This window comes from Paralichthys olivaceus, chromosome 20, assembly GCF_024713975.1.
Source record: "Paralichthys olivaceus isolate ysfri-2021 chromosome 20, ASM2471397v2, whole genome shotgun sequence".
In the NCBI taxonomy this organism is placed as follows: domain Eukaryota; kingdom Metazoa; phylum Chordata; class Actinopteri; order Pleuronectiformes; family Paralichthyidae; genus Paralichthys; species Paralichthys olivaceus.
This window is the reverse complement of record NC_091112.1, coordinates 10,070,308-10,093,036: the sequence shown is the minus strand read 5'-3', so window position 1 is coordinate 10,093,036 and position 22,729 is coordinate 10,070,308. Positions and strand designations below refer to the sequence as shown.

At 42.4% G+C, this 22,729-nt stretch overlaps 1 protein-coding gene across 2 annotated transcripts; it reads right to left on the bottom strand.

Annotated features, from left to right (window-relative positions):
- Positions 1-60: 60 nt before the first annotated feature.
- On the bottom strand, positions 61-17,937 carry fbxl2 (F-box and leucine-rich repeat protein 2). Of its 2 annotated transcripts, none has more exons than XM_020107420.2 (14): positions 17,306-17,937; positions 10,788-10,849; positions 7,936-7,990; positions 6,568-6,642; positions 6,212-6,306; positions 5,482-5,646; positions 4,965-5,091; positions 4,449-4,523; positions 4,191-4,321; positions 3,306-3,366; positions 3,117-3,161; positions 2,674-2,730; positions 2,339-2,551; positions 61-2,125 (listed from the first exon to the last, which is right to left on the bottom strand). In XM_020107420.2, exons 1-14 carry the CDS (start codon positions 17,333-17,335, stop codon positions 2,018-2,020), a joined length of 1,299 nt encoding a protein of 432 aa, XP_019962979.1. In that variant the 5' UTR covers positions 17,336-17,937; the 3' UTR covers positions 61-2,017. The 2 variants fall into 2 exon arrangements, with proteins under 2 accessions (XP_019962979.1, XP_069371953.1); XM_069515852.1 differs by having other exon boundaries at positions 6,568-7,567; positions 17,306-17,881.
- Positions 17,938-22,729: the final 4,792 nt, after the last annotated feature.

Sequence of the window (22,729 nt, the reverse complement as noted above, 5' to 3'; positions counted from 1 at the left end):
GCGCGAACTCAGTTTGCCGCAGTTGACTGGAGAACAAAATTTCACACTGGAGAGACAAAGCCCATTTACTATTAGTCACTTTTATTAATTCATTTCTTTATTTTTTCCATTTACCTCTTTATTTTCTTAAACATAAAACTGTTAAAACAACTGTCAACGAGAGGGCGTTAGTATCACAGCCAGCAAACATCCAGCTATGTCCATCTGTCTGTCTGCTCTCCTTTGTCTCAGTCCAATCCATAGTCCTGCCAATGTCCCCCAGTTCTTTAGCACTTGTCAGTCTCTTTTGTTTCCAGCTGTTTGTGTTGTATTTTCCGGGCTTTGGGTGGTGGCGTTTCATGCCCCACACACGTGTTACTCCTCGTGGAAAAACAAGATAATGTTGATATCCTGCTGTTCCGAGGGAGTGACTGTAGAGAGTAAAATAAATAGTTGGTTCTGGGGCTTTCCAGTCACAACACATCATACTCCTGCTGTCCCACGTGTTTCGAAGATGAGTGGCAATTTGTTGCTGTTCAATTAAATACATAGATATTATTACCAGACCAGTGTCAAATGCCAATTACACAAAACTACATTAAATTCACTTTCAAATACGTAAATTCACGTGATTGTCATAACTTTGAGGTGCCTTTGTTCAGCTCTAATATCTGTCATCTCAATTTAAAGCAGATTTTCATTTCATTTTGAAGCAAAGTTTTACAGATAAAAGTCAGATTAAAGTCCGAATAAACACAGCAACAAATTTGAATAATGGACATCTGAGTCCACTTAAAAACAGTGGATGCACTGCAGCTGTATCAGTGTTACGAAACATACTCTAAATAGTAGGGAGACTGGAGACCTACTGATGTAAACAAGTTTGTCTCTGGTGCCAACCCAAATCCAGGACGCAAACAAATGCTTAAGTGGTCAAGTAGGAGTTAGTGCACAGGGCTACTGACAGGATTGGATCGGGGCCTACGAGCCAACATAACCACGCAGTGCACAGGAGAGGCCACTCATCCCAGTAGAGTCAACATGACGCTTCAAGTCGCTGAGGGTTTTAATCATAGGTCCAGTTTCTTCTCTTCCACTTCAAAAAGAACGTATCCCCCTCTCTGGATAGACAGGCAAGGACAATTACAATAAGCACTAAAAAAAAAATGGAAACAATATTTTGTTGGCTTACCCCCATTTTGAGTGAGTTGCCATATATGTCATTGTTTTTTTACCATTGCAAAACATTCTCTGTACAAACAGAATCAAATTTCAGATGCACAAATATGTCACATGTCCAAAACCGTACGTCCCGACTCTTCCACACCAGAGAGCTGAGCTGGCTGGTGCCAAAGCGTCAGTGTTTATATCCAGACCATCTGCGTTTCTTACATCCCAGCTCTCCTCTCCCTCCATGCTGCGTGTTAATTGGTCAAAGCCGAATGAATCACAGGATGGTCACATAGAGGTGTGATGTTATTGGTTGAGATGATACTCCACAGAGAGCAAACGGTTTTCCTAGATGACAAGATCGTCTTTTTTTTAAAGTTGAAACTTGATGTATCGTAGTTCCATTGTTCAGACCCTTCATCTCCAGCTGCCCAGGAGCCTTCCTCTTTGCCACAGGCGGGGGAGTCAGGGGGGTAAGAAGCAGGATGGAGTGAAGAGCCTGTTTTTGTCTTTACAGTGAGTGAGAGAGAGAGAGAGAGAGAGAGAGAGAGAGACTGAGACAAAGAGAGAAAAAGAGAGATTCCATCCATCCATCCATGTTCCTTTCCCTGACGCCCTTCACCATAAAAATTCTGGGGCTGCTGCAAAGCTGATTGGTGAGCAAGAGGAGAGAGGAGGGGTGGGTTCAACTGATCGGGGATCAGCGCTGATCAGTGTACATATTGATCAGTGATCAGGAGCAGCGAGTGGGTCCAGCCCCTCCTCTCTCCTACACCTATCCCAGTCTCTCCCCCACCGAACCCCATTTCAGCCCATATCAGAGCAGCAGGACCTGTAGACAGAGGTGGCCCCCCCTGGCCCTCCACTGTCAGAGGATGATGCAGCAGCGGCACAGACGCTGGCCACCTCCATGTACAGAGGGAGGGGGTGTCACTGGAGCGAAGTAGGCGTGGACCTTGATCTCTGGAAGATGGGCCTGTGTAGGAATATCGGTGTTTGTTAATCAAAAAGTATAAAGATTCCAAAAACAGGAATAGACTAAAATATGCACATATGTTCTGGATTTTTATCTCATCATAAACTACATAGTAGATAAAATAAGAGTATAACTAAACAAGGACAATATTTTAAAAATCCATGGATTTTGTTCATACTTTATATGAACAAAAATCTTTTTATGTCCACTGACCCGGATGCGTTTGATGCCTGCCCTGGTGACTTGCTGACAGTCGTAGAGCTCAATGCGCTCCAGACGATGGCAGCTCTTCAGGTGCTCCAGGGTGACGTCCGTGATGAGGGGGCAGTTGTCCAGCTCCACCACAGTGAGGCGCTCTTGGCCACAGGTGCTGCTGCTGAGAGCTCTGATGCCATCATCTGTGATCAGCTCGCAGTGGGAGAGGGACTGTCCGGCACACACACACACACACACACACACACAGATAGATGGATTAAAGCTAAATAAGCATGCAGACAGTAGGAGGCAGGGCCTGGCACAAACTCAGAACTGAAGGTGTGAATACTTACCAGTGCTTGCAGGCGAGGGCAGTGGATGGACAGCTGAACCAGGGTGTTATCTGTCACCTGATGAGAAAACAAGCTTGGTTAAAGTACTGTTCTCATGTGTCTAGGGGCAACTAAGAGGCTCAGTTCTCAGTCTTTGGAGGAGTGTGTTTTGTCTAGTTCTGAATACCATAAAAAAGTGTTTTTATCTCTGTGTCTGACTTCTTCTCTGTCTCCATCTATAACTTAAAGCCCCTTTCACCTAAATCTTACACACTGGACCTTTGAAAACTGAAGTCATTGGACTCACTCGCCCTCCTGGCAGGGAGGCAATCACATCTGTTTTTCTTCATACAATCTAATCGCTACCCAAACAGATAAAGGCCGAGAACCTTTCCAGATTTTACAGAAATAAATACCACAATCATGATGTTGGGGGTAAATAAGGCAACAACCAGCTCTCTTACCAAAATACATTCTTCTAAGTCCATTTTTTCAAGCTCGTGACAATTCTGTGAAGATAAACAGACGGTTTTGGGTTTCGTGCGAAAGACATTTCATCCAGCTCAGTGATATTGAGGTTAAATGGACGAGTGACCTGACAAAAAGTTCACAGACAAGAAAGCAGGAAGAGGAAAGCAAAATGCAAAACTCACCCTGGCCAGCACAGTGAACCCAGCGTCTGTAACATGGGAGCATCGTGCAGCTTCAAGAATCCTAAAATAAAACACACACACACACACACACACACACACACACACACACACACACACACACACGCACGCACACACGCACACGCACACGCACACGCACACACACACGTTCAAGGCTTGTGAGGCTCGAATGATGTGCAGCTGGAAACTCTGAGAGGACTGTTGTGACTCACTTGAGAATTTGTATTAATGTTTACAACAGTGACATATTATCAGCCAGGACAGGTCAAGAAGGCAGGACCATAGACTGCACATAAAGATGGACATGTCTGCTCCCCAAAAGAGAAGTGGATGCAGTATAGGTCGTAAGCCCCAAATCCTTCATGTTAGTGGATGGGACATGGATGAAACTAAAAGTCAAGTTGGTTTCTGTCATTTTAAGGTAGAGTAGTTCTTATCTCACTGGTGTTTGGTCAAGAGTTACGTTTCCAGATTAGTTTGGTTTTAATTAGTTATTTGATGCTATAAGAAATGGGTGAAACATCTTGATTGGCAGCTGAGACTGACTTGTGATTGGTCGGTGCCTGTATCAGGCACTAGCACTAGCACAGCTGCATCCCCGATCGCTACAGACTCTGGCTTCAAATGCACAAGATGGCAGCTTTTGTATCCGGCATATTTTAGATTCATATCTGGATATTGGGAGGAAGTGGAGACGTGTCGCCCATCTTTATATTCAGTCTATGGGTTGGTCCTTTTGGTTATAATTTACATGGTTTGTGTGTGACATTTGTAAACAGCACTTCAAGTCAATTTTTTTTTAATGTTAGCAGTCACACAGCCTGAGAATAATTTTCTGTGGCTACTGAAGGAAGCTCAAGTATATACTTAAGTTGGGAACAGTTTAGTCCCAGTGCAGTGAGGGAGGCGTCCGTGATGTTACTGCAGCCAGACACACAGAGAATCTGTAGCTTGTGACATCCTCGGCACAGACTGACCAGGCCTTCATCTGTTATTTGCTGGAGACAACGGAGGACAACACGAAAAAACAAATTTAGAAAAAAAAGACGCACAATGACACATCCCCCCATACATTATTATCTGCCTCCCCTTCCTCCCCATGACACAATCACATGTTCTTCTTACTGTGCAAGACTGCATGTTGATAGTGGTGAGTTCTGGGCAGTGTTTCTGAAGGTGTTTCAATGCTCCATCATCCAGCTGTGGTCAAATAAAATGCAGAATAGTGTCAGTCATGACACAGATCAATAATAATGATGATGTATCTGCTAAAACTAAAAATCTAATATTAGTGGCTTTAAACAATTTTACACCATTCAATGTTTTGCTAATTAACCAATAGTGACATTTTGAATGTAAACATCTGAGGATGTTCAATGAATGAGACAATATAAATCAGATAAAAGTATCTACGTTCTTTAACATTTTGGGTATTTTATTGTGAAACTTTATATCAAGCACGAATAATTAGCTTTAATTATGGTCTTTAGTTTTTCTTATGCTTCCTTACGATATTCAGAGCAACAAATTAAGTGTTTATTCACCAACATGAGTAAAAAATGGAAAAACATATATATTTATTTCTTGCTGTGCCATGCACGTGTGTCTGTACCTCTGTGGAGTGTGTGTGAAATAGTGTACCTGTGTGCAGCCTCTGAGGAACAGTGCTCGTAAACCGTTGCAGCCTCTCGCGAGAGCTTCGATGCCGTCTCGTGTGATCTGGTCACACCACGACAGGTTCAACATCTCCAGCATTCTGCAGCCGTCACTGAACACAGACACCAAGGCCATTCACAATGCACGTACAGGCAAGCATACTGCATATGTTAAAAGCAGCACAGTGTGAACTAGGTTTTTATTTATTTAGCACAGATACACATGTACATAGAAAACATACACATAATATACAGTGGATGGGGTGGCCTCTACCAAAATAAAGCTCAAATCTCACAATATTAGACAAAACAAAGTTGACAATAGAAAATAATACGATCACCCATGAGATTTAACAAAACTACATATAAAATATAAGAGGGAGACGAAGAGAGTGTATATGTGAGGTTATGTGTGATTGTACTGTATGTGTAAAGGTTACAGGTGGTTTTGAGGGTACCTGTTATGTGAGGGTTCACTGTAGTTAGTCAGTGTGGTGCTTTACCTGAGAGCCTTGAGGGAGTGGTTGCTGATGGACACGCAGGAGGTGAGATCTAGTTGTTTGAGTTTGGAGCAAAACTTGCTGAGGCTGAGGCAGGTGCTGTCGGTGATCTTGGTGCAGCCGTTTAAGTTCAACACTTCGATGTTCCTGCAGTTTTGAGCAAACGTCCTGGGAAACATTCAAACGGGGACGAGGGAGAAGGGGAATTACTTCATTTGGCTTCACTGCATAAATAGGAAGTCTGATGCTGGGAGTTGCTCATTAACAGAGTCATCTACAGGCCCTTGGGGGGTTGTACAACTGCCGAATGTTTCTTTTTTTCATGACACTGTTATACATAAGCCTCTAAATGAACAGCTTGTATTCCTTTAAATGAGCTGCTCGTAGAGGTGATAGAAATCTTCAAGTGAAGCCGTGTAAAGTCACAGATGAAGCGGTTTTATGTAAAAACCAAAGCACATCACAACTGGTCTTCCTTTGTCTTTGTTTGTGTATGTCTTTGTGTGTGTACACAGTAAAGTGAGATTAAATGGCATAAATAAGAGAGTTTCTGGCTCACAGTCCCACGGGACTGAACGGGCACAAGCGGCTTAAACTTTAAACACAGTCACGCAGGGATGAAAACAGCAAGTAATCAAAACAACAAGGGAGTGACATTGATTAAAGGCCAAAAATCAGAACGAGACTGTGGGTTAGTGGTCAGTGTGTGTCAGAGAGACAGCAAGACTCTCACTTCATGGAGGCATCTCCCACGCTCAGACAGCCCCTGAGGCTCAGCTGCCTCAGGAAGCCTCCACAACGCTTGGAAATGTTCTCCACCACCCGCCCCTGAGAGACACAGGGAGAGAGAGAGAGAGAGAGAGAGAGAGAGAGAGAAAGAGAAATATGAGTCGGCCTGGGCCACAGGACAGAGGATCAGCTGTGACGTCACATTGGGCACCAAAGCCTACTGACCCAGCACTAAGCCTTGGGCTGGATAATGCTACTCAACACTCACACACACATGCAGCACATACAGTATCTACAGGCCCACACACACAAATACTGTCCATTACTCGTTTTTTCCTCTTATGAAAACACACCCCTCACCTCTATGTCTGTCTGGAAGTTGAACAAGTCGATCTTCTGCCAGTTGCTGCCGTCGAGGGCCAGGACATTCCACGCCTGAGAGAGTAACAGACAGGTTGTGGACAGAGACAGACAAGTGGGTCAGACAGAGGAGGGAGGAAGGTGACTCTCTTATTGTAATGTGTGGCAGAACCTCCATTGTGTAGCACTGAGTATGTCTTTGTATGCATTTTTTCTATTTCTTTCTTGAAGTGCAGCAGCAGGCGTTTTCCATTTACAACACTTCTTCCATCTAGAACTTCTGAAACGTGCACCTCCTCCAAGAAATGTTTTCACTCCTATCTATTTCTTTGTTGGTTGGATTGTTTGTTTGAAAGCAAGATAGCACAAAAACAACTGATGGGTTTTCTTTAACTTGGCGGAAGGATGCGTTATGAGTCAGGGAAGAACCCATGAAATATTGATGCGGGTGCAGATCCAGATCATGGGCGGATTTAGGATTTTTCCACTTTCTTTAACATTGCAGGATAGGGTGTTGTTCACCATTGTCCCAGAGAATAATGGATCTTGATGAAAGATTGAAGGATAGAAATCTGAGTGTGTGAAATTCGGTGCAGCTTCATTAACTTTTGGGCCTTGACGGAGGTATTCGCTCTACTGAGTGGCATTTGTGTTTTTCATCACTGTAATCAGAAGATCGTGGATCAAAATCATTTTGATCGGACAAACAAAGTTGCGCGAACATAGTGGGTTTTTTTTCTCGCTGTCAAAACATCAATCAATTACTTTCGATAAGTAGCTCGTCAACCAATCAGATGGTCGGTAGTTTGATCCCCAGCTCCTAAGCAAAACAATGAAATCTAAATTGCCCCCTGTGCCATCCGTAAGAGAGTGAACATAGGTGCTACTGGGTGAATGTGACCTGTAGTATAAAGGTTTGTGAGTGGACATTAAGACAAGAAAAGTGCAATCATAGGTCCAATCATAACAGTGCGGACACAGAGAACAGCTGCACGATGCTCTGCAGAGAAGAAATAAACCACCATAAGATTCAAGATTCAAAGCATAAAACATCACAAGAAAAAGTGCTTTGTCACTGAGGCATAAAATAAATTGGAGCAGTTGTGAGAGCAGCAGCCACCACAGCTCTGCATTCACAGTGCACGTGCCAAGCACTTGGTATTATTCACAGATAGCTCATTCATAAATGGCTTTCAGCTGCAGTGCACTGTGGCACAGCAGTGATCCACATAACCAGCAGATGGCACTATATTATAGACCTTTCTAGTGAATTCAACAATAGTAAATCTGTTAATTTAACTACACTATAGTTTAGAAATACATGAGTGTTTGTGTGTAAGTCCACACTGGGTGTTTGGAGGTGCTTACCTTTGATACTTGGGCACATCTACACAGCGTTACCACATCTAAATAGGAGAATATTCTAGAAAGGGACAAAAAAACAGGTTGAGTTTGTCTCAGATCACTGATCACAGATCACCAAAGAGTTCAAGTTAAACTTTTTATTTGAATATTTATCCTTTGGTGTTAGTGAGTATATATTTAAGTCTGTAAAAAGCAGAACAATCCCCTGTGTTTGGTTGATGGCAGGAGAGCCCCACAGACACGCAGTGTTTGAGCTGTAGACCGTCCGTCCACAAAGGGCTGCATGCAGCAGGCTACTGGGTCAGCTCAATCCATTAATCTGCCAATGAGTAATCTCTGGAACTCAGACAAGCAAGGCCACAGGCAGCCTGGGACAGATAGATAAACATATATATATACATGTACGTGAGCCTGCACATATGAAACCACTGGTTTCAGGGTCTGTTACTGCTCAGAGACGTGCCTTAAGGGGGGTAAATCTATACAGAGGTTGAGGTATTCGGAGAATTGTAATGGTGCCAAAGCTTTGAGTGCAGCTGGGGTCTGAATGTCCTTTTAACCCTCGGAAACAGGAGCTGCCCATTGTTTCCTTCATATAGATGCAGACAAAAGGCTGTGTGTTTTGATGTGTGTTTGGCCGGGGCATGTTGGGACATGCCTCTATAATCTATACCCCAGTCTTGTGTCAGGGAGCACATGCACACAATCGACAAGGACAGACAAACACACACACACACACACAAACACACACACAAACACACACAGTCCTTGAAGTTGCAGGCCACCAGAGAAGTCTACCAATCAGGCGGGCACTCATCGATCTGCAGCCTATTAACTGGTTAACGGCTGTGACGCTGCCCATTGATCAACTGTCTGTTTCAATCAAACACAGTTTGACCTTCCATTATGTGTGAGTGAGGCCTCTTTACCAATAAGAGAAGTATTCTGTTGATCGTGCTCACAGGAAAGCAATCAACTGATCTGATTTGGTGATCCCTGCTTTGAGTCGTGTTACAGTGATTGACATTTGGACTTAATAGAATTACAACAGTTAAGATCAGCTCTGACTTTTTTTATATAACAACAACTACCTGAACCCGAATAAGGTCAGACTCAGAATGAGCAATAATTGAATTAAGACAAGTAGAGGATTCTGACCTTAGTCGCATTTTGTAGTCATGTGTACGTCTTAATTGCATTATAATATCCTATTGGAGGTTTCAGAGCATTTTGTGACATCGACATCATGAATATGGAACACGTGAAGGAATGATTCTATTCGCAACTCATGTAAACATTACAATCGAAATAATGTCTAATTTAGATTTAAGGTCAATAGCCTGAATATTGACTGCCATTGAGTTTTGTATAAGGACGAGGAAAAAGGAAAACTGAAAAAGCAGAGGAGATGATATGATCGAGCAAAACTCAGCATCATCCTCATAAGTACTGCATGTTTTTCACTTCACTACACGCAAGGGAGCTGTAATGCTGCCTCTGAACTCAGAGGGAACAGAAAACAAGTTATTAGCCTTTGATTGCTCTATCAAACCCTGGCCCTTTTTTTCCTGACATGGTACATAATAGGATTTTAATGGAGCATAGTCCCATTTGTTGACAAAATGTACACCTGGTCCTTCAAGCATGGCTAGATAAGAGAGAGTCAAGCCTTCCCTGTGAGTCTGGGACTGGTTGCTATAGTAACTCCAGTCAGACATGAATTTGGCTGGTGGTGGTGAGGGTGCTGAGTCAGTGCTTCTGGGTAAGAGGACCCTGAACCACTCCGAACTCTCTCTCCGAGGCTCGTCTGTCAGACAAGGTTCTTCAATATCACTTGGCGGTTTTCACAGTTTATATACGTGCTGCGCTGGCCTAGATAACAGCTGTTTACAATGCACCGACTGCCTGGCAGACTCAAAAACAAGTCAGATACTCACATTAAACAAACAGTGACGTTACTGAATAATCGAATTCATCAAATTAACAGATTAATTAGTTAGTAATCCTAACACATACCACATGGGTGATCTATTCCAGGGGTTGCCAACTTTTTTTTTAATGGTAAATTTGTGTTTTATATGAGTTGTGAGCACTTTGTCAGGGCATAACAAAATAATAACCCAGTCAACCCACTTTCCATGGTTCATAAACAAGATTTACTTCAATCACTGTGAGGCTTCTTCACAGCTGATGTTGTGCTAAGTGTCTCAACACGACACATGTGACAATAGGTCATGTGCTATCGCGATCACATGTGAAAGTAAGAGCAGGTTTTTTATTTGTGAACCAGTGAAAGTATGCTGGTGGTAGTGGGTGTACTGGTAGTCTCCGTGGAGACACAGCTGGAGCAGCAGAAGAGCACAGCACTGCGGAAATCCCCACCAGCTAAGACAAGCTATTTATAGCCCACATACACAGATATACAGTTTGCATAGGGCCAGCAGAGGTTCACACACACACACACACACACACACACAACCATACAAACACCATCATCCACATATAAATCAGTGTGGATGATGAACATGGGTGAGTGCATGTGTGATGTCAGATTTATGCTCAGCTGCTGCCTATATTGGTCTGTAGGTCACACAGACAACACAACCTCAATTCAGACTGGTGACCAATGTGCATTATACAACACATACACAACTAGTGGCAAAACAAACACACACACACCTACACAGTGTTCAGCTAATGAGTAACCCTCACCTTTGTCCCAGGGTATGTTGTGTTGTATTTTTCATGTATGTGTGCATGAGTGTTCATGTGTGCATGTGTGTGTGTGTGTGTGTGTGTGTGTGTGTGTGTGTGTGTGTGTGTGGATGCGGGAGATTCCACATTATTAATCTTACCTAAGAAGAAGCTCTTTAGGGAGCTTCTTGTTAATGGGGGCTTCATCGCTGTTTGAGAACACCTGCCGAGACACAAGATAAACAATGACATTTGAGTGATGTGTTGTGTGTGTGTGTGTGAGGTGGTCAAGAGCAATGAGACAGAAGCTGTTACAATAGCAGCACAGATCAAAACAGTCATTTAAGAGCATCATTGTCATCTTCAGCAAATCCACCACAAAAGACTACATACCACAAACCACTGTCTGGAATCATTTTGTTTTATATCTCCAACTCAATATTTGTTTAATAAAAATAGGTTATTGCATTGTATTTACATTTATTGATGGGAAACCAGCTTTTACTTCCTAAAGTTACGCTAATAAACAAGCCAGAGCTACATTTGGCTTTCCACGTCCCCTCCTTACAAGCTTATAATTCTGTTAGCCTGGTCAGCTTGTTGGCATGCTTATCTCAATTAGTCTACTCACTGGATGTCTGGCCATCTGCTGAATGGGACACACACACACACACACCCGCACACACTCACACACACACTTGCAGGTGATTCGAGTCAGACCTGTTTATGTGAAGAACAGAGGCAGAACATTCTTGATCAGGTGGGCCATATTCAGCACATGAATTTAAATTACGGCAAACACCCACATCTGCTGTGCCTCTGCAGACACGCATCCTGTCAGTGATACCCTTGTGTCCTCAAAGACTCTGAAGCTTGCTTCTAATGAGGGGGGCTCCCCGCTGTTTCAAACGCAAACACGAACAGTGAAACGTGGAGAAGACAAAAGGGGAGCGGGGGAAAGGCACAGGGGGAGAAAAGGTTGATTCTGGGGGAACGTCTCGGCTCCAGCTAGCTCTGCGACAGATGCAACCTCCTCGAAAGAAATAGCAATAAAGGAAGATGGGGGAAAGAGGGAGGAAGTGGGGAAGCAAAGGGAAGTATAGAGAAAGAGGAAAGAGGGAAACAAAGGCACTAGTGGAAAATTGTGTGCAGAAGTTACTAATAAAATCAGAGAGTGAAAGGAGAGGGAAGAGAGGGGAGGAAGGTGAGGAGGAGAGGACTAAAGGGGAGGAAGTGAGGTCGTGAAGATAAAGGAGTTGATCCAGTCAAGGCCCAAACAAAGATTAAGCCAACTAGTTTGGATTTTAACATCTATGTTTAGCAGACAGTGTAATCTGAAACACTGTTGTGAATCTATTGATTAACTATATCCAATAATAGCTCCAGGTTATAGACAAAACCTTGTACATCACCAATCCTCATATGACCCTATTATTGAATAACAGAATATCACAATCTACCCATTAGCTTTGGGGCCAACTCCCTACATGGAAAGCTTCATAAAAGGCTCAACAAAAGTTCAATACTTATGGCTTTTTTCATTATTAGAGAGGATAATGGACACTCTAGGGTTTTCTTCACCATTGATAAACTACTAAATCCAATCGTCCTTCAACACACTTATTCCTGCATCTGCTTTTAAATGTGAAGAATTTGCAAGATTTTTTTAAAGACAGTCAACTATGCAAGGGCGTCAATGCTAATACAACAAATAACTCACGTCATACACACAAAAACACCCCCCAGAAATAGAGATGTTTCAACAAACACGAACTTAACCCCAACCCAAATTAGTTTGGCTCTTCCATTCTCAAGATATCCTGGAAACGCTATATTTCCAAATGCATTTATGACTGCTGCAGTGAAACCTTAAAAAAACTAATTTAGATAACACTAGGCCTGTATCTAACCTACACTTTTTGGGCAAAGTACTTGAAAAGGTAATTTTTTACTCAACTCAATATCTTGTAACAGTATCCTTGGGACATTTTAATCGAGTTTTAGATCCGATCAAAGAACAAAACCATCTTTGTTCTTTGAGATTTCAGTGCAGTATTTGACACCATTGATCACAACATTTTAATTCGCTGCCTTGGAAACTGGGTTGGTTTCACTGATGGTGTTTTGATCTGGTTTCAAAATTACATTACTGGAAGAGAATTTTATGCTAGTCTGTGGGATCATGTGACCTTTTGCCTAACAAAGCTGTGAGGGTCACCTTCAACACAGATGATACCACACTGTACATATATACAGAGTCAACCAACCCAGGCACTCCATGGCCTCCTCCATAAATCAGGGTGAGGGACCAAATCCCAAATTGAAGGTCTAGTGGCTCTACTATCTGTATATGTTGTGTGTTAAAACTTAATGCTATCAATGCGTCATATTACTGTTAATGCATCCTTAAATTAACAGTAAAAGCCTGTACACAGACTTCAGACCAAGTTTCTGTGGGTCAAAAGAACAATAGTTTTCCACTTCCTCAAGACAATAATGTACCTGACCATGCTTCATTTTAAGACCAACACACACAAGTACTCAAGTGTATTTTCTATTTAAAACGACAATTTCATTATGGAACTAGCAAAAACAATAGCTTTCCACTTGACACAGCCAGAGAGTCAGAGAGTCAGCAGTTCAATCCCAGTATTCCCCATTCTGCATACCGAAGAGTCCTTGGGCAAGACACTGAACCCTGAATTGCCCCTGTCATTCTCATAGAAAAAGTGCTGCCCATAGATGCACTGTATGTATGGCATGGGTGAAATGCAAAAAACTGTACTATGAAGCACGTTGAGTGGTCAGGAATGGAAAAGCTCTACATAAATACAGACCATTTACCATTCACTTTCAACCCGGATGACCCAGACAGTCATCTTCCACCTGAGAAAAGTATTAATTAATAATTACCTACAAGGCTTTTAATGGCATCGCACCATCATACATCTCTGACTTTTCAATATGCTATCAGCCACAAAAGCCACAGAGGTCCTCTGGCTCTGAGCTTGTCTTTTGATTTTGCCCAAAGCACTCCACAAAAAAAGGCTTTTATTAATAATGCACAAAACAGTGGAAAGCCCTGCTCATGTAAACAGGCCACCTCTGTGGACGGATTTAAAAGAGAACTTAAACCATACATTTACCAGAAGCTTTTAGCAAACCATCTTTTTCAAAACGTTTATTTCTGACAATTTTTTCTAAATGTTTCCAACGTAAAGCATTTGAAAGTATCAACGGTTCAATAGAAATAAAGTTACAACTATAGTAGTAAATTAAATCGACGGAAATTTTACAATGCTGTGAGTACATAATGTCAGGAGAACTGTCAACAGACAGTATGTTGACTCAGTGTCTCTCTAAAGCCAGAGGTGGTTTAGGATTTAAGACTAAATTTAGATTTAATTCCGAACCACCTCTGTAACACATCACTGGTCTTTGACCTCTCCCTCGACAGACACCTGGTAACAGATGAGCTCGACAGACTGCGATCAGACCTCTGGGTTTTATGTAAGATTATGAACAAAGAAAACTGATGTGGCTGCAAACTGAAACAGTAATGTAAGTGTGTAGCTAGACACTGAAAGATTTTAGACATTTGTTATTCCTGCTCAAACATTCACTTCATGTGTCAATAGAAGAAATTATCATTTAAGTCATTTATGAAAGGAAAAAAACGAATATTTGTTCTCTGTCTTAATATCTTTCAGAGTTATAACTGAGAATCATTTTCATTATTGTTTAGTTTCTCGATTACTGACTGCCCTTTCTTCCTGAGGACAAAGGGATGTCCTCAAATGACCTTTTTTGTTCAACCACAGATACTGAGCTTGATAAAGAATAAGATACAAAAACAGCTACCTCTGACTTTCATGAAGCAGGAATCTCAATCTAGTTGGGATTTTGCTTAAAATTTGACTTTGGGCAATTAATCGATCATCAACATAGCTGCTGATTACCGTTACTCATTTACCTAGCAACTAATCAACTAATCATTGCAGCTCTTAAACACTAAACAGATGAATCCTTACTGATTAAGACCCAAATATATTCAATTGGGGCAATGGAAAACAATAAGTGAGCGCACAGCCTCTCTCTCTGTGTTGTGTAACCCTAACTCCATGAAAGACGTTGCCAGATGCGACGGTATGAACATGGTATTTGGTGTGTGTGATCTCAGCTGTAGATATGGCATCATGACAGCGGGAGTCAAAGCCGTCTCTGGTACGCATGCTTCAGTTAAAAGTGATCACCTCAGCATTCTGGTGCCTTCTGCCCTGTGCTAGCAGAGCAGCATTCCCAAGCAGGGAGTTCCTCTCTGCAGTCAGACTCCTCTTCCTAGACAGTGCACAACAGGCTGGGTAGAAATCTGGTTTTTGAACTTGCAGGGTGCCAGTCTACAGTTTCTTTGCCACAATTAAAGCAATGATGACAAAATCAGATCTAGGTGGTATAGGATGGTACATTTTGGACCTGCGACTACAAAGAGCTTGTGCCAGGTGTTCATTATAAAGCATCATCTCAGGTTTTAGAATATGAGACAATGCTCCCAGGTCCCACTCTGTTACTCTGTTGTTTCCCATGGAACTGGTTTCCAACTAAGAAGCTTACGGCTCTGTTGAGAAATCCACAGATATGGCAACACACCACTACCCTCTGTTCTCACTCACTTGGACACACATGCCATCCATGGAGGACCTCTACACTCAGCGGTGTAGGAAGAAGAGCAACCGGATCAATAAAGATCCCGATCACCCAAAACATAATCTGTTCTGCCTGCTGCCATCTGGCCGATGGTACCACAGCATCCAGGCCTCTGCACCTCATAACATTTACTTTTTTTAGGGGTATATTTATTATATTTTATTTGAATACTTTAGGTTTCTTGTTATTTTATATATTCTATTTTTATTTTTCCCCTCTCCCTAGAGGGGAGCCTCGGACTCAAGAATTTCATTGCCAGCAACTGTAACTGTTGTACATATGACAATAAACCCTTGAATCTTGAATGTTCATGCCTAGACAGCTGAGTGCCTGATAGAGAAAGTCAAGTACCATCAAGTCAAGAAGAATGTCAACAATGCCTGAATGATATTAGAGATAAACAATGCCCATGGGAGACACAACTTGTTTGATGGGAGGTGATTTAAGGCTTGTGCACGACTGTGAGAAAAAACACTGACAAAGCAATTTTTCCGCTGTGTTAATTATTCTATTACACATCAATCAAGCTAAGCTGTTCTCTAAAATGATCTGCAGAACTATGCGGTTGAGCAAGAGGTTGAAGACGACTGAGTACATTCACTCAAACACTGCACCAAAGTGCAGTTTTAAGGTATTTCTACTTTTGCTGCAATCCTACTGTTGCAAATGTTGCACTTCTCCACTCCACTATACATTCACGTTATTTGACAGCTGTTGTTATCAGGTACTTTGAAGACTAAAGTTTTATTTAAAAACAGGTGATCATCTTATATTTTTAGAACATGGGGCAAGATGGTGAATATCCCTTGTACATTTGAAGGTCTTCTGCACTAACGTGATGTTTAGTTACAAACTACCAACTGATGTCAGGGACCAGTCATCAGTTGTGTAATGTAGTAGGAACATCGGGTGTTTCGACAATTTCATCACAGGACACCCTCTTCTAAGGCCTCACCCCTTTAAGGCAGGCCCACCAGGCTGATCAGACCTGGGTGTGTGTCCCCCGAACATCTTGGGGCCCAGTTGGGGTCTTTCCTCTTGATCCAGAGCCATTAATATATACAAAATATAACCCATTTTTACTTTGCAACAGTATATAAGGCTACACTGCAAAATGCTGCAAACTCAGCAAACAGTAATAACATCAGAAAATTTGACTGCAGACAAGGATCAATCCTGTTTTACATGTTCATTTTTGCTGCCGCATCTAAATGCAAGTAACATTGTGAATGCAGCTGAAGTCAAGTATTTTCTTTACCTTGAAATTGAGCCCTGACATGCAGGGAAGAGAGCGTTTACCACCATGTCGAGGCAGTAAGGAAAGGTTGTGGGAGGAAGCATGATCATTTATAGCCTTCGGTGTAGCAGCATGCATCCTATGTATGTATGACTATTATGATTGTTGGACACAACAAGCCTGTGTGTGTGTGTGTGTCAGTGACTCTCAGAGATCCATGCAAACCTCCTGTGGCAGCTGTCATTCACAGGAAGTGTCACAGATTGTTTTCATTGCAGTGTTACCTGCCAAACCCGAGTGGTGACTAATTCAATGCTGCTACACTGTATTTACAACACACACCTTCCATCCATCCATCCATCCATCCACCCATCCATCCATCCATCCATCCATCTGCAGCACCCACTCCTCCTGGAAGCCTGTCACCTCAGGCGACTGTTCCAGCCAAGTCTCGGCCCCTGATGTATTGACAATCCCTCGGCCACAGCCCCGCTCTGTCCCCCCCGCAGTCCCGGGCTCCGTGTTGCCGCTGCACGTCTGGCTGCAGGACGACAACAGGATTTCGGATTACCCTTGACCGACAGCACGCCTTGGTTCTCCAGGCTGCATGTAGAATTAGGAACACACACACACACACACACACACACACACACACACACACACACACACACACACACACACACACACACACACACTCTATGAAACAGTTGAACCACTGGTCCACTCCCTGTGTCATACCTCGAACCGGCCCTTGGTGATACCGTTCATGTCTGCGGTGGCGGCGGCTGAACGTCCGTGCTACAACCCGCACACACCAGCCGACCGTTTTTGTTTTTGTCGCCGTTTTATTTTCGGTCGCTCTCAGTGTGTGTAGGATCCGTGGAGCTGTGGTCCTCACACCCTCCACCTCCCTCACCCCGCAGCCGTCAGCGAGGCTCCTGTCTCCCGGGGTCAGCGAGGCGGCGGCGGCGAGGGTGCGGGTGGCGTCGGTCCGGGGCGGCCTGCGGTGGCGTTAACGGTCGTTGTCTCGGAGAGCAACGGCTCCCCAGCCCGTCTCATCACAGGGCTACCAAAATAACAATAATAACATGGACGGTCTGTCAAGTGACTTCACTTCCGCCTCTCCCTTCATCGCTCCAGCGCCAGTCAGCTGGTCCCGGACCTCACGAGTTTGATGAGAAGGGGGAAAAAGAGGAAAACACAACAACAACACGGGAAACGTGAAATCAACGCAACGCTTCCATCCCCCGCAGCGGATCTGCCCCGCACCGAGCGACACGATGGCGACTGACACGAGCGTTTTCTTCACGGTTTTCTGTTTACTTGCGGGAGAGAGAGAGAAGGGGGAGGGCTCACGTGACGTCATTGCTGCGGGAAAAAGCACGCGTGGCCGATTTGTTTTGATTGGGGGGGTGCTCACAGAGATCGAGGAGAAATACAAGAAAAATGGCGATTATACTTCTTCTTAGTATTATTGTTATTAATCGACCGTATTCATCGAGGCGGTCACGAGAGCGACAGCTGCGGGACATGAGCTGACACGAGCCGGCGACTGATTTAAAAAGGAAGGAAACGATCACATCTGTTACCGAGCCAAGATGTCCTCTGTGTTAGAGATGTGCAACTCTGACACATTCAGGCAACACACACACACACACACACACACACACACACACACACACACACACACACACACACACACACACACACACACACACACACACACACTGAATGCCCTCCCTGCGTTATGCAAACCGGAATCAACTGTAACTGAACTGAATAGTTAATTCATACTCACGATGACAAAGTTCCCTTTTCATTGTGTCAATGATTAGATTATTAGCAGCAGTAGTTGGTCGAGCTTTAGCAAAATACTTCTGCACTATAAAGTTACACAACCTCAGAGAAACATTTCTGTCCAAGATCTCCACTCCTAAAAACTCCATACATGAGTATTTGTGTCTTGCAACAAATAAAGAAAGAAAACTTTAAGGTTGCAGCTTTACCTTGATCTGCATGGACAAAGGGTGAATGTTCCTACTACATTGGCAAGTTTGTTTTCACAAAAAATTGATAAAATATAAATCTCTGAGGATCCACTTCCACAATCAAATAACTTTTCGCAGAACAATTCCTGTCAAATAAATAAAATTAAAAATGCTCGTGAGATATGTATCAACTTTTAAAGCATTTTTCACTCATGTTTAATTTTTGATAAGTTGTATTTTTCTACAGACACAATTATTGCATGTTTAAAGATTGAATGCTGCAGATAGACTGGAGCCTGAATATTCAGACGTTCCCACAATCCACAGCTAGATGGCGCTCTATCCCACCACACTAACCTGTGTTCTCCCTGAGCTGCTCCAAGGACATAATCACTTCAGCACAGTGTTGGCAACTCTGGTGTAACTATGTGGTAATAGGAGGAGAGGTGCTGGGTAATCATGCATCATGTGTACTCCTCTCCACTTTTTAATATGCTTGAGTTGAGTTAATTATTTTTTCTGTTACTTTCTTTCTCTACCTCACTACATGTTTGAGAGAAATCATTTTTTTCATTTTCCACTCTGCTACATTCATCTTATTCCTTATTTTGCACTTTTACTGAAGGAACATTTTGAATTGATCTCTATTACTTGTAGTTGAGAACTATTAGAGAAAGGCTAGCTGCCAAATTCCCTGTGTGGCAGCAGGAATTTGACTCAGAACTAATAGCACTTCTAAATGATGAATGATGATATGAATGATGGCTGAATTCAATTTCACTGTCAGAGTCCCAGTATTGTCTCAACCACATGACATATTACTGGGACGAATAGAGCAGACGCATCATCAGTGTCATTTGTATCATCTGTGGTTTTCCAACAATGACAAGTCCAAACGTCTGCTGTGACAAATGGGCACTTCTCAGAAAATAAAAGCATGTTAAACCAAGCTACGAGGTATACAGATAGATAGATAGATAAATGTCCACACAATACTGAGAGAGGGTTATTTAATGCAACTACTTTGTAACTAAATTAATCTGTGCTTCATCAGATTGGAGCTGGAGCCAATCCCAGTGGGATTAGGTGTCTGGTGTAATATCTCAGGACATAGTGAGGGAACTTCTTCAGATTTGGAACAAACGTTCACTGTGTTTCAAAGATGAATTGATGGTCAAAGGTCAAAGTCACACAGAAAACTCATGTTATACATGTTGAGCATGTTAGCTTAAGAACACCTCGTAATTTATAGTTTGGCAAAAGTTTTCACGTACACTCATAGATTAACTGATTAGATTTGAGAGGTCAAAGGTCAAAGTTAAAGGTCACCGTTTTTGGCCTCTCCAACGTGATACCTCATGTCTGCCTTTTAGGAGTTTCTTCAAAACTTTTGACCAGTTGTCACATTGACTCAAAGATTAACAAATGTTAGGTGTTAAAGGTCAGTGTGAATCATCATCATCAGACATATATGAGCAGAATTGTAAGACTTATTTTGTCTGGGTCTCCAGATTTTCATCTGAAATATAAAAATGTAAAATTCACAAAATACATCTGACAGAATAAAATGTACAAAAATAAACCATCCCTGTTGATCTGCATTTTCCAAAGCAGCTGCCTTTCACATTAAATACCACAGGGAGTCTCATAGCAGGATAAGCATAGCAGGATTTGTAAAAGCGGTAGTGATTAGAAGTAATATAAATAATTTCAGAAGTTTATACCCCAGAGTATTTATGAACATACAAGATGTGTCAGATTTGAATGTATGTGCATGTGCTTGTGTGTGTGTGTGTGTGTGTGTGTGTGTATGCTGGCAGGAACACATACATATTAGGATGCTTGTGCCAGAGTTTAGTCTTACATCTCCTCCTTTCATTCTGTCTGACTGAATCGCATGGTAATTAACAATCTCTCCTCAAAAGTCAAATTAATTAACTCGGTTCTTTGAATAGCTCCGTGCCCTCCTCGTCCTGACTCAGCTGCAGCTGGCAGCGCAGTGTTGAATGTGTCCTGATGAGCGCAGCGACCATATCAGTGTCTGGAGAAGTCGTCTCTGTTCAACACATAATGCTCCAGTTGAATACCTTGGCTCAGACACCTCAGATGATGATATACTTTAAATTCTTCACAAGAACATTTAAAGACTTAGTTGTATAGTTTGACCTCTTTATTTCTTGTCTTTTTCTAATGTATTCTAATATTTTTTTATAAAAGATTTTTTTATTCTGTACTTTTGCACATAAAATATATCAAATGTTATACTGCAATATACCATGTACTAAAATTGTTGTATTGCATTGCAGTACTTTATATTTCACCATGCAATTGCTTCCTAAATAGTTGTTGTATTCTATTTTTATTCTATTCTTTTTGTACTCATGGGGATCAGTGAAGTAATATCTGGTGATTTTTAATTTGGGTGAATTTGGGAGCTGCACATACACACCAGTCATCTCTCACTGTTTCCCTCCACGCAGCTTCAGCACTGAGCTTTCAAAGCTGCTCCTGTTTTTCCGGACCCCACCCCTCCTGGTGGTTTAGGTCGCTGTTGCCATGGTGACAATGCCAGTCCTCCCTTTGTCCCTTGGATGCACCGGTATGACCAATGGTTTCCTCCTGAGTCAATCACACACCTGCACGACACATCATTCTGACGGGACATGGGAAGTCACCAGTCGCACATAGTCAGCCCAGTGTGTGTGTGTGTGTGTGCATGTTTATGTCCACACATTGTCTAATGGGTGTGTACTGTGAGATTACACACGTGTGATTTCTGGTTATGTTTCTCCCGGACACCTGCAGCAAACATAATTCACACCAGCCTCTCGGAGATGGTGCAGGTGTGAATCACTGTCTCTCTCCTCCTCGCCATGGCTCTCCCTTTTTTTCCCTCTGTGACCCCCCAGCCCTCCAGAAATAGCTTCCGTCCATGAGTCAGGTTCCCACCCCACTGCCCCCTCACCCAAACCTACCGAACAGGACATCCATAGGAAAAAAGTGTGAGAAGTGCAAGAATACAGGGTTGGGGGGGGGGGGCTGAAATGAGTTTGGGAGTTGGAGGCAGAATACAACTGGGAGAGAGGGAACACAGAGGGAATAATGAAAATGATGTGAAAGACAGAGGTGAGGAAATGTGAAACCTCAATATAGGTGTCACAATTTCTTTACGATTGTCTTTTTTCTTCTCTCATTAAACATCACACCCATAGAGCAGGAGAAATTAACTTGCTGTACTTCAGTGTTCTGGAGATTTTTTAGTAATATCATGTTGACTTCATCAGAAAGAGTTGTCATGAATTGTAAAATCAAATTTCAGTTTTCCCCAATCACTGTATAGAGTTAAACATGTTGACTTACTACAGAGAATCTCAAATTAATTTCTGGAGTTTCCAATACATTGGCTCAGAGGAGAAACAAGGTTGTACTGAGAAGCTGACATTGCACTCAACTTGTGTATTTGATCTACATGCATCTTTGTGTAAATACATGGGGAGGTTCAGATGTTTGTTGTGTAGACAAAAGCACACTGTGATAGTTCTGATTCTCTGTACAACGTTTTCAGTGGTTGTAATGTGGGTTCACTGGTGCTGCTCTGGTTTGTATGTATACAGGTTATAGAGATATCTTCACCTGCAGATTCACTGAAACAATGAAAAATGCTCTTTATGGGCTGAGGTCATCATCTTTATCTTTCTCACCAAATGGGACACACACACAAAGAGAGAGAAACACACATACACAGTCGTGTCTCCATGACTTCAGAGGTCATTACATTGATTTCTGTGAGACTTACTTACTCTAACCATGACTATAGATACTACTTGCCTAACCCTAACCTTAAAGTTACCATAAAACTAACCTAACCTAAACCAAACCAAACCTAACCATGAACTTATCATAAACCTGACCTAACCTAACTTAACCTAACCAAACATAACCTAAACCTAACCTAACCAAACCAAACCTAACCATGCCTAACGAAACCAGACCAAACCTAAACCTAATCTTAAATTTATCATAAACCTGACCTAACCTAACTTAACCTAACCAAACTAAACCAAAACAAACGTAACCTCACCTCACCAAGCTAAAATCTGAAACTACCCTAACCTTAAACTTACCATAAACCTGACTTTACCTAACCGGACTTAAACCTAACTTAAAACGTATC

Coding starts and splice junctions, on each gene's coding strand:
- fbxl2 (XM_020107420.2), bottom strand. CDS start 17,335: ATGAACGGTATCACCAAGGGCCGGTTCGAG. Junction 7,991..10,787: donor CCTAAAGAGCTTCTTCTTAG/GTAAGATTAATA, acceptor GTCCCTTTCTAG/AATATTCTCCTATTTAGATG. Junction 3,367..4,190: donor CTAAACTGTTCCCAACTTAA/GTATATACTTGA, acceptor GTTTTATTTTAG/GATTCTTGAAGCTGCACGAT.